This window comes from Patella vulgata, chromosome 1 (assembly GCF_932274485.2).
Source record: "Patella vulgata chromosome 1, xgPatVulg1.2, whole genome shotgun sequence".
NCBI lineage: Eukaryota > Metazoa > Mollusca > Gastropoda > Patellidae > Patella > Patella vulgata.
This window is the reverse complement of record NC_065879.2, coordinates 45,630,312-45,643,457: the sequence shown is the minus strand read 5'-3', so window position 1 is coordinate 45,643,457 and position 13,146 is coordinate 45,630,312. Positions and strand designations below refer to the sequence as shown.

The window sequence follows — 13,146 nt, the reverse complement described above, 5'->3', positions numbered from 1 at the left end:
TGTAGCAGAAGTCGCTGATGTCGGACTTGTAACAGAAGTGGCACTGGTTACTGATGTTGGTGATGTACCAGAAGTGACACTTGTCGGTGACGTAGCAGACGTTGCACTTGTCACTGATGTTGGACTAGTAATCGACGTCGCCGATGTTGCAGATGTTGCACTTGTCACGGAGGTTTGACTTGTGGCAGAGGTATCTGATGTTGCAGAAGTCTGACTTGTCGGGGAAGTTACTGATGTGGGGCTTGTAACGGAGGTGACACTGGTTACTGATGTTTGTGATGTGGCAGAGGTCGCCGACGTGGGGCTAGTGACAGAGGTGACACTGGTTACTGATGTTGGAGATGTTGCAGACGTGGCACTTGTCGGCGAGGTAGCAGACGTTGCACTGGTCACTGATGTTGGACTAGTTACCGACGTTATTGATGTTGCTGACGTAGCACTTGTGACGGAGGTTTGACTTGTGGCAGATGTAACTGATGTAGCAGAAGTGTGGCTTGTCGGCGAATTTACTGATGTGGGGCTTGTAACAGAGGTAACACTGGTTACTGATGTTGGAGATGTAGCAGAGGTCGCTGACGTCGGACTTGTAACAGAGGTGACACTGGTTACTGATGTTGGTGATGTAGCAGAAGTGACACTTGTCGGTGACGTAGCAGACGTTGCACTTGTCACCGATGTTGGACTAGTAATCGACGTCGCCGATGTTGCAGATGTTGCACTTGTCACGGAGGTTTGACTTGTGGCAGATGTATCTGATGTTGCAGAAGTCTGACTTGTCGGGGAAGTTACTGATGTGGGGCTTGTAACGGAGGTGACACTGGTTACTGATGTTGGGGATGTAGCAGAAGTCGCTGATGTCGGACTTGTAACAGAAGTGGCACTGGTTACTGATGTTGGTGATGTAGCAGAAGTGACACTTGTCGGTGACGTAGCAGACGTTGCACTTGTCACTGATGTTGGACTAGTAATCGACGTCGCCGATGTTGCAGATGTTGCACTTGTCACGGAGGTTTGACTTGTGGCAGAGGTATCTGATGTTGCAGAAGTCTGACTTGTCGGGGAAGTTACTGATGTGGGGCTTGTAACGGAGGTGACACTGGTTACTGATGTTTGTGATGTGGCAGAGGTCGCCGACGTGGGGCTAGTGACAGAGGTGACACTTGTTACTGATGTTGGAGATGTTGCAGACGTGGCACTTGTCGGCGAGGTAGCAGACGTTGCACTGGTCACTGATGTTGGACTAGTTACCGACGTTATTGATGTTGCTGACGTAGCACTTGTGACGGAGGTTTGACTTGTGGCAGATGTAACTGATGTAGCAGAAGTGTGGCTTGTCGGCGAAGTTACTGATGTGGGGCTTGTAACAGAGGTAACACTGGTTACTGATGTTGGAGATGTAGCAGAAGTCGCTGACGTCGGACTTGTAACAGAGGTGACACTGGTTACTGATGTTGGTGATGTAGCAGAAGTGACACTTGTCGGTGACGTAGCAGACGTTGCACTTGTCACGGAGGTTTGACTTGTGGCAGATGTATCTGATGTTGCAGAAGTCTGACTTGTCGGGGAAGTTACTGATGTGGGGCTTGTAACGGAGGTGACACTGGTTACTGATGTTGGGGATGTAGCAGAAGTCGCTGATGTCGGACTTGTAACAGAGGTGGCACTGGTTACTGATGTTGGTGATGTACCAGAAGTGACACTTGTCGGTGATGTAGCAGACGTTGCACTTGTCACTGATGTTGGACTAGTAATCGACGTCGCCGATGTTGCAGATGTTGCACTTGTCACGGAGGTTTGACTTGTGGCAGAGGTAACTGATGTAGCAGAAGTCTGACTTGTCTGCGAAGTTGCTGATGTGGGGCTTGTAACGGAAGTGACACTGGTTACTGATGTTGGGGATGTAGCAGAAGTCGCTGATGTAGGACTTGTAATAGAGGTGGCACTGGTTAATGATGTTGGAGATGTTGCAGACGTGGCACTTGTCGGTGAGGTTGCAGAAGTTGCACTGGTCACCGATGTTGGACTAGTTACCGACGTTATTGATGTTGCTGACGTAGCGCTTGTTACGGAGGTTTGACTTGTAGCAGATGTATCTGATGTTGCAGAAGTCTGACTTGTCGGGGAAGTTACTGATGTGGGGCTTGTAACGGAGGTGACACTGGTTACTGATGTTTGTGATGTGGCAGAGGTCGCCGACCTGGGGCTAGTAACAGAGGTGACACTGGTTACTGATGTTGGAGATGTTGCAGACGTGGCACTTGTCGGCGAGGTAGCAGACGTTGCACTGGTCACTGATGTTGGACTAGTTACCGACGTTATTGATGTTGCTGACGTAGCACTTGTGACGGAGGTTTGACTTGTGGCAGATGTAACTGATGTAGCAGAAGTGTGGCTTGTCGGCGAAGTTACTGATGTGGGGCTTGTAACAGAGGTAACACTGTTTACTGATGTTGGAGATGTAGCAGAAGTCGCTGACGTCGGACTTGTAACAGAGGTGACACTGGTTACTGATGTTGGTGATGTAGCAGAAGTGACACTTGTCGGTGACGTAGCAGACGTTGCACTTGTCACAGATGTTGGACTAGTAATCGACGTCGCCGATGTTGCAGATGTTGCACTTGTCACGGAGGTTTGACTTGTGGCAGAGGTAACTGATGTAGCAGAAGTCTGACTTGTCCGCGAAGTTGCTGATGTGGGGCTTGTAACGGAAGTGACACTGGTTACTGATGTTGGGGATGTAGCAGAAGTCGCTGATGTAGGACTTGTAATAGAGGTGGCACTGGTTAATGATGTTGGAGATGTTGCAGACGTGGCACTTGTCGGTGAGGTTGCAGAAGTTGCACTGGTCACCGATGTTGGACTAGTTACCGACGTTATTGATGTTGCTGACGTAGCGCTTGTTACGGAGGTTTGACTTGTAGCAGATGTATCGGATGTTGCAGAAGTCTGACTTGCCGGCGAAGTTACTGATGTGGGGCTAGTAACGGAGGTGACACTGGTTACCGATGTTGGAGATGTAGCAGAAGTCGCTGACGTCGGACTTGTAACAGAGGTGCCACTGGTTACTGATGTTGGAGATGTAGCTGAAGTGGCACTTCTCGGTGACGTCACAGATGTTGCACTTGTCACTGATGTGGGACTTGTAATCGATGTCGCCGATGTTGCAGATGTTGCACTTGTCACGGAGGTTTGACTTGTGGCAGAGGTAACCGATGTTGCAGAAGTCTGACTAGTCGGGGAAGTTACTGATGTGGGGCTTGTAACGGAGGTGACACTGGTTACTGATGTTTGTGATGTGGCAGAGGTCGCCGACGTGGGGCTAGTAACAGAGGTGACACTGGTTACTGATGTTGGAGATGTTGCAGACGTGGCACTTGTCGGCGAAGTAGCAGAAGTTGCACTGGTCACAGATGTTGGACTAGTTACCGACGTTATTGATGTTGCTGACGTAGCACTTGTCACGGAGGTTTGACTTGTGACAGATGTAACTGATGTAGCAGAAGTGTGGCTTGTCGGCGAAGTTACTGATGTGGGGCTTGTAACAGAGGTGACACTGGTTACTGATGTTGGAGATGTAGCAGAAGTCGCTGATGTCGGACTTGTAACAGAGGTGGCACTGGTTACGGATGTTGGTGATGTAGCAGAAGTGGCACTTGTCGGTGACGTAGCAGACGTTGCACTTGTCACCGATGTTGGACTAGTAATCGACGTCGCCGATGTTGCAGATGTTGCACTTGTCACGGAGGTTTGACTTGTGGCAGAGGTAACTGATGTAGCAGAAGTCTGACTTGTCCCCGAAGTTGGTGATGTTGGAGATGTAACAGAAGTGGCACTTGTCGGTGAGGTAACAGAAGTGGCACTTGTCACTGATGTTGGACTAGTAGCCGATGTTGCTGAAGTAGCACTTGTGGTTGCGTCCGAACTTGATGCAATCAGAAATAATATTAGAACCATATTAATGGAATTTCGAATACTTAACAGAATCCTCATTTCACAGCTAAATATAATAAAGGAAATGATTATAGAGCAATTATATTATATTTTTGGTCGGTGTGCAAAAATTTGTGACAGAAATCTTTCAGTCATTTTGTTTAAAATCTTTGTTTCTCTCTTGGAGAAATTACAATTAATGGAAGAATCTGAAAAAATGTTATAATAATTGACGTCTCCAATTTTTAAATTCGTGAATTGTTGTTATGGAGGCGACTGCATGTATTGTTATATATACTATTCAAAAAAAGTAGGGGATATTTGATTTTGGGGGCATAATACTAAAATATGCAAATGACTACGAAAAAAGTCACTATAGAACCTAACAGAAGAAACATTTCCAGTTACATGTGACGCCCAAACGCACCAATAGCTACCGCATGGAATGCATGTGATGCTTGGGATCATCATGGGGGTCCAACCCAAGATTTGCACGACTCTGACTTTGAATGTTACAGTCATTGTGGCATTGAATTCCAGGGTGGAAACATCAGTTTAATTGTTTTAGTGACCAGAAAACAAATTTTGATATGCGTCGGCTTACCCAAAATGAAAGGTTACGTGCCCTTGGCATGCTACAGATCGGCACAACACAGGCGGTTGTGGCGCGGACGATGAATGTTTCTCAGTCTGTCATAAGCAGGCTATGGTCCAGATACCGTGATACACAATCTGTACAGGACAGACCACGCTCAGGTCGACAACTCAAGCCCAGGATCGATTTATCCGTACCTTGGCCTTGAGAAATCGTGTCATCACAGCAAATCAGATCAGCGCTCGTCTTCAAACAGACACTGGTGTGAGAGTGAGTGGCCAGACGATTCGGAATCGACTGCATAGGGGTCACCTTCGCGCCCGACGTCCTCGCGTGATCCCTTGTTTGAGAGATCATCACATTCAGGCAAGACGTCGTTGGTGTAGGGATCGTCAACACTGGGATAATCGACGCTGGAGCAATGTGATGTTTTCAGATGAGTCAAGGTTCACTGTTGATTTTTTGGACAGACGTAGGAGGGTGTGGCGTCGTCGAAACGAGCGCTTCCAAGACGTTAACGTCATCAGACATGATCGATTTGGGGGTGGTTCTGTTATGGTGTGGGGAGGCATCACTGTTGCTGGAAGAACGGCTTTACATGTTGTTGCAGGGCGTGTTACAGGCCAGTACTACCGGGACAACATCTTGGCAGTCCATGCTGTGCCGTTCGCACGACGTCATGGCCGCCGTTTCATCTTCCAGGATGACAACGCAAGATGTCACAGGGCCAGGATCGTTACAGGTTACCTCCAACAACAGAACATCACCACATTACCTTGGCCAGCACTGAGTCCCGACCTCTCCCCCATCGAGCATGTCTGGGACATGCTTGGACAGAGGTTACGTCAACGTCAACAACGTCCTGCCAATGTCCAACAACTTGCTGCTGCGTTGCAACAGGAATGGGACAATCTGGACCAAAATGACCTTAGACGTCTCATTAGGAGTATGCCACGTCGGATCAATGCTTGTTTGGCAAACAGAGGAGGATTTACCCGTTACTGACTTGGTTGTGATGCTGTGGTAACTTTGCTGTTTGACCCCGGGTATCATTTTACCCTTATAATGGTCAGTCTGTGCCTTACTTAGTCTAACGATCATTTGGAATAAATCGATGAATGTGAACTTCATTTCATTTTGTCATTTGTTTCTTCGTCAGTTTCATTAGGTGACTTTAATAACACTTAAAAATCAAATATCCCCTACTTTTTTTGAATAGTATATTTGGGAATATAATATGATACAACTGTAGCTGGTGTTGCTAAAATATCAGAGATAACTGAAGTCTGATTTGTTGAAGTTGCTGCGGTAGGGATGGTAACGGGCTTTGTACCGGTTACTGACGTTGAAGTGGTATTTGTACCTCAGCCGTTACTTGTCTGTGAGGGAGAAGAAATTGTATTTGTAACTGATGTTGGACACGTAACCGACAACGCTGAGGCTGCTAAAGTAGCAATCATCAAGGGGTCGATCCTTGTGGTAGAGATTACTGATATTTCTGAAATATGGTATATGGGCTTACTGAAGTAATATTCACTGACGTTAGCGATGTCACTGACGTGGCATTTGGAGTTGGTATTGATTTCGGAATATTAACCGACCTAGCTGGTTTATGCGCCAAAATGTAGTATTCGCTGTTTTTATCGCTAATTGTTGAATTTGTGTTAGTAGTTTAATTCCATTTTTCTGCCAACATTCCTGAACATTTATTATTGTGATATATTGGATTCTTTTTGAATAAACGGAAAATCTCATACATGTCCTTATAGGAACAGCGTTGCGTCGTCCGGATGAAAAGAAAAAACCATTGAGTACACTTAAAAGATCCCGAGATAGTTGGATTTCAATTTCTGCTAGGTTGGGGCTGAATGGGTAGGACGTTAAATAAAAGCCATTACATTCATTCAACTCCTTTATATATAAAAATATATATCAATACACACAGTCGACAAAGAAACGATTTTGTTCGAGGGCTTTTAATAATTTATCGATGAGTGCTATGATATTTGATATTAAAAAAGAATATAGTATCAATTATAGTTTCTATTTATCAAAAATGAATGTAAACCCAGAATGACCAATATCATTCTGTTTTGCATGATAATAATATTTCAAATTCATTTCAAAATGAACATCAATGTGTTCGATTTTGTGGGGTGGCAATTTTTATTATATAATTCGCACACTCCGATTATCGAAATAAATCAATAAATAATATATATTTATGCGAATATTATAATCATATTTTGATATGTTCCCAGGAGGGGGTTGGATGGCCGAATGGTTAGCACGTGCGCGCTGTATCATAAGGTCTGTCATTGAGTCAACTGGCGTGGTTTCGATTCCCAGGTAGTAAGTGACATGGAGTAGGGTCGCCTGTACATCCTCGGTGGATTTTCTCCGGGTCCTCCGGTTTCCTACCACTGCTAAAGACCCCTACGCGCAAGCGAAATATTGTTGAACCATATGTTAGTCCCGAAATGACCTAGTTTGTGTCGAGTGGACGTTAACCCCCCCCCCCCTCTCTTTCTCTCTCTGTGTTCGCCATCATGTATACGATATATAGAAAAATTAATAAAAATGCATCAAGTCATAGAATTCAATTTTTTTTTCATTTACGGCACAAGAAAGGCTCTTCATCTAATGCTTTATTCCTTTGATATCGGCAATCAATTAGTTGTAAATTAAAGATAAGACATCTATCCCTAGGCATGAGAAAGACTCTTTACCCTTACGGCTGATTATATCCCGGCTGCGTACAATGTAATTTTCAGCCAATTATAATGTTATACTATTATTATGCAACAATTTTAAAGTGGTTTAGTGAACGCTCATTCTTGTGAAATTGTATCTCGTCCTTTTGTAACCACGAAAAGCGAAAGACAAGGGAGTGAAGCGAGCTGAATAAATTAATTCTAGCTGTTTGAAGCTTGATAAATACCAATCTACTTTCCACAATTTATATATGCCAAAGGATGCCTATTGTACATGTATTATGATATTTTATGTTACTTGTACAACACTGTATATTTCTTGCGCACCAGAAAGTCGAGCAAGCGTATTATAAAGACAATTACATTTCCTTGAAACATGATATGAATACACTTATATTTAAAGGTTTTTTTTAGCCTTACTTAAAATCCATGAAACCCAAATTTCTACCACAGTTTGGGAAAGTGTAATATTACGAGAACCCTAAAATGAAATGAAATGGAGTTTAACGTCCTACTATTCAGCTCCGAGTTGCCTAATGAGAGAGAGAGAGAGAGAGCGCGCGAGAGAGAGAGAGAGAGAGAGAGAGAGAGAGAGAGAGAGAGAGGGGTAACTTCCACTCGACACAAACTAGGTCATTTCGGGACTAACACATGGTTTAATTTTATTTCAATAATTGAGAAAACCCACGAGGTTGGACCTGCGACCCCACTCCTTGTCACGTACAACCGGGGAATCGATACCCCGCCAGCTGACTCAATGACAAACCGACAAACCGTATGATACAGTGCGCGCGTGCTAACCATCCCCCCCCCCCCCGCCCCCCGTCCCTTTGGTCTAATGAAGACCAGCATACGCCATGTAGTGTGCTTTGGGTGAATTTTAGCAGCAATTCCATATCGAATTCCAAGAGTTCTTTTATGTGCACCCCAATGTGTACTCGAGTTTTCGTTCATTCCGAAGGATTATACGTTGTCCCGTCCTATACCATTGGGGGTGGGGGTGGATGGTTAGTGCGTGCGCGTTGTATCATAAGGTCTGTCATTGGGTCAACTGGCGTGGTTTCGATTCCTCGCTTGTACGTGACAATGAGTAGTCCCGAATGACCTAGTTTGTGTCGTGTGGACGTTAAATCCTATTTCTCTCTCTCTCTCTCTCTCTCTCTCTCGGAAAATCCCGATTAACTTTCTCGGCCAACGGGACTGAGCCACGAGAACCCTAACATATGATATACTACAAATACCGTTTAGAGATATTTCAATACGGGAGCCATATTGGCTACGGGTTCGATCCTGTTGTTTACCGAGGAAATACCTCGTGATTTTTTAGCGTGGTTTCCTATCTCAGGTTCAGGGTGGATGTTGTGGCAAGGAACAGTGTCTAGTATTTTGGATGGGACAAAAAATCTAGGAACCGTAAATGAACCCTTGACAGTTACAATTCGATGAAGACAAGGCGGAAACGCCTCATAGCATACTGCACAGCGTATGTCCCCTTACCCCTCTCCCCCCACACCCTATCCCGCGGTATGCGCGCCTGATTTGTTCTTGGCTTCTATTCCATCTGATGAAAAGAAGTAAATGTGGACTCGGATAGCAGCTACTGAAAATCATTGTCCCAATACCAAAAATTTCAATTTTACAGGGTTATCTTTTTTCACAGAACCCCTCTTTTATCCACGGGCCCCCGTGAACCCTGTCCGAAACGATGATCCTCAAACACTTTTACAGACCCCAATTTGGGAAATACTGGACAGGAGAATCGTGAGCGAAACCTCGATCAGTAATAAGAATAATTCTATTCCACAGAATTGTGTCCTATGTATAATGTTATAATTGTATTGCTTAAATTAAAGAAGAAAGTAACGGTCCCGAAATAATTTAGAAAATTATATTAAAAAAAATACTTACTCGTATCATTTGCAATTATATTCTGTGTTTTCACCGCCTGCACTCCCTGGTTTCTTTTTGTATAATACTGCCCCTCCTATCGTCCAGAAAATATCATTTCGGGGAATGCCTGGAGCTGAAATTAATCTCGGTTTGTTCAAGGCCCATTCAATTAGATGCATCAACAAACTTGATTGGCGGTTGTTTTTATCATTACATCTGTATATCTCTTCATCTAAACACATGTAACAATATTCACATTTAAATTTAAACACGTCAGATTGATAGTATCCCATTTGGGCTATATGAGAAAGGTAATCTTCCTCTTTGTAGAAAGCCTGATACCACTCGAATTTCTTGTGTTTGTATCGTGATCGAAACACGGCTATCACTATATTTTATTTATTTATTTAATTGTGCACGGTTTGGCGTATGTCATCGTTTGAAATGAAAGTTTCTTGAGATAAAGTCTTTGGGTGTGAAATTGATCCTATGCAGAAAAATGGGATTATATACTGAGCGCCATGGAAAACGCATCACTTAGTTTTTCGTATAACAAAATGATCCTGTAAACATATCTTATTTATTTTGCTTCTTATTGTGAACAATATTCAAATGGGAACACATCAATAACAACACATTTGTACACTTATGGATGTTTAATCTGTAATCAAGGGTACAAAGTCAGAGGGGTAAAAACCAAAAGTACGACACAGATGTCAGTAGCGCGTGTGTCCTCCACGGGCCATCATCACGGTAGGCTACAGCATTAACGGGACCCCTGCAAATGAGTAGGGCGGTCCGGTGATGAAATGTGAAGCCTCTCCACTCCATTACACTTCCCCCACCCCATCGATTCGTTTCGAAGACGCAGCATGTCTGGTGTCCTTGAGCCCAGAGGCGTAGTCGTGAAATATATATTTTTAAACCCCCTAAAAAATATAAACAAACACCATGTGGCCATGCTGTCTACCAAGACACCGCGTGCAAAAGCATTATGGTTACGTGGCTGGCTTTGCGGGCGATAAATATTTGGTTTAGGCGGTTATGTTTTTGGGTACCTACATGCGATTCACTCTGATAAGTGGCAGAAAAAAACTAACAAAATATTACTGACAGGCTAACTAGACACAATTTTATGGAACACAGGTACTTTTCACTTCACACATGTTTCCAGGATGATTATCTCTGTGTTTTATTTTAGCAGTATAAACCATATTGGGATATGTACAGGTTTTATACAGATAGAATCTTAACTAATCCTAATAATTGTTGTAAATAAATAGGAGTTTTGGCCTACTATGTAATTTTATTTCTTTTTGGGGGGGGGGGGGTAAAGTATATTCAGACCCCCCCCCCCCCCCGAAAAACAATCTGGGGAGGGGGGTCGGACACCCCCATGTGTGACGCCCATGCTTGAGCCCATATCAAACGCCGCTGACGGTGATGATCCCTGAGGATAGCTCCAACATAAGGTCGTCGTGCACGGAGTCCTACTTCTCTTAGACGACGTCTTACGGTGTTGGCACCTACTGGTCCTTGTCTTCCGACGACTGCTGCACCTGTTCGAGTCGCTGGGCGGAATCTGTCACGCAGATGAGTGACCCGGATGTAGCGGTCTTGAGCCTGGGTTGTAACGCGTTGTGGACCAGGACGTTGACGGTCACGTGTTGATCCAGTGACTCGAACACGTTCCACCAACATTACAATAGTGGACTGATGACAATTGAAGTGTCTGGCAATAGCACGTGTAGACATGCCAGCCCGGGACATTCCAATGGCTTCATTCCGTTGATTTTCAGTGATTCTCGGCATCTCTAGCTCGATTCCTTCACACGTCCAACAACAAATTACGACAGATTGACGTTTCACAGTTCATGACTTGTACTGCACATTAAGTTGAAAACATGCTTTTAAAGGGCTCACACACAATGCTGCACGTGAATATTGGGTTTTTCATGTGCATCTCGTGCAATTTTTTTTTGTGTGCACACGGGCCGATATTTTTTGCGTTTGGGAGCATTGTGTGAAACAATAGTTCATAGTATTGCATAACATTATACATACAAAACCACCTAGTAATAAAATATTTGGGAAAAAAAAGTGATGCGTTTTCCATGGCGCTCAGTATATATTTTCAGGCGATATAAACGAAAGTATATGCAGTCCATGTTATTTGCATTACAACGTTCACTTTCAAAAATCTAATTTGTTAAAATCATGATACCAAAACTTCATTTTTCAACATTTGTAAACCTAACTTTCATAATAAGTATTTCATTTTAATTGTGTTGCGTGTGGTTGGGTGGTCGAGTGGTCTAACGCCTGTACAAAGCCTTGTCGACCCATCAACTATTAAATGTGGTCGGTCTAATCATCTTTACTACCCTCCACGTATGTTTTATTTACTACATTATTCTACCATTCAACTAACAATCATCTTCAACATGAAATAATTTCAGGGATAAACACGTTAGATCCATAGGCCTACTGTCTAAGCTATAACATTGATCAGATTGAAGGAGTACTGTCTAAAATATAACACTGATCAGATCAAATGCCTACTGTCTAAAATATATAACATTGATTAGATCATAGGACTAGACAGTAGTCCTATGTGTGTGAAATAGCTTTATTTAACGTCCGCTTCCACCGAGGTGATATCGCAAACAATTACATGTTATATATTCACAATGTATACATAACATGTAATTGTCTGAGATATCACCTCGATGGAAGCGGACGTTAAATAAAGCTATTTCACACACATAGGATTACTGTCTAAAATATAACACAAAGGGATAATGTCTAAAACTATAAAATTGATCGGATCATAGGACTACTATAAACTATAGTATGGATCAGATTGTTAAAAGGAGACGTTATAAAGAATGAATATAATTTTTTTTATTTCTTATACATGCAGGCCTACATCAATTATTTCTTTTAAATCAACAATTCAGAATTATACGCCCGTCAAGAAAAAAGTCATGCGTGCTTGTTACAAAACAATGTCCTTCTTTACATTCGAAATTTGTGATACGAAAATTTAAATTTGGATAGGACTCTTTCCGGTGCCCCAATGAACAATCTCACTAGTAGGATCACACACCCCAGATCCGTGATAGAAGGGACCTTAGTGAAGATATTTGTAGTTTGCTACCTCTGAAACCTCTCTAGGAGAGCCGAAAATCCAAGATGGATTGCAGATAAATTCATAACCTATTGGGGATCACGTGGCTAAGTGGGTAAGACGCTGGCTCGCTAGCCTGGAGGTCGGGTGTTCGATCCCTGCATTTGCCGAGAAAGTTCATCCAGATTTTCCGGCGTGGTTTCCTCTTGTCAGTGATGCAGGACGGAGGGCCTGACAAGTACAGCTGTCTAGTCGTTCGGATGGGCCGAAAAACCGAGGTCCCGTGTACAAATTGGCGTGCACGTAAAAGATCCCTTGGCAGTTGGAATTCGATATAAAAGTAGGCCGTAGCGCCGCTGCCCGAGCAAAATTTCCCTCATAGCACACTGTATGGCGTATGCCCGTCTTCATTAGCCCAGTTTAGGAGCAAAACAGTAGGACGTAAAACCCCATTTCATTTTCATAACCTATTGCCTGGATTCGGACATGTCTAAATATGTCCGTTCATTGTGCCAGTGTCGGCGGCGTGCAGAGGTTTGATGATGGCGGGGTCATTATTTGCCCAGATCGCCAATCCAATACCATCCTCGGTTACCCAGTGTACTCATTCCGTTCTACTCCACTATAGCCTGGGTTAATCTATGGGGAAGACACGTTTTCAAGTTATCCGCCCTTGATGATTGTGCTATTTTTAGCGACCAATCCCATAAATTGTTATTTGAAAAGGAAGTTTGCAAAGGGAAGTAACTCTCATCTGACAATGTTAGGAGTTGGCCTATTCTAAATACGTAATTATTAACAACCAATTATATATTATGTTAATGAAGACCAGACGTTCATATCATAATGTGGGGTCATTAGTTTTATTTAGAATCCTTCGTTCGTTC

General features: G+C 43.4%; 1 protein-coding gene across 1 annotated transcript in view; it reads right to left on the bottom strand.

Annotated features, from left to right (window-relative positions):
- LOC126809881 (uncharacterized) overlaps positions 1 to 11,540 on the bottom strand; it is a 28,731-nt gene extending 17,191 nt beyond the window's left edge. The window contains exons 1-5 of the mRNA XM_056098682.1: positions 11,536 to 11,540; positions 6,048 to 6,171; positions 1,665 to 1,746; positions 1,136 to 1,229; positions 774 to 1,015 (exon numbers count right to left, since the gene is read on the bottom strand). Of these exons, the coding sequence (XP_055954657.1) occupies positions 774 to 1,015; positions 1,136 to 1,229; positions 1,665 to 1,746; positions 6,048 to 6,171; positions 11,536 to 11,540 (547 nt within the window). The remainder of the gene's footprint in view (positions 1 to 773; positions 1,016 to 1,135; positions 1,230 to 1,664; positions 1,747 to 6,047; positions 6,172 to 11,535) is intronic.
- Between the last annotated feature and the right edge of the window lie 1,606 nt (positions 11,541 to 13,146).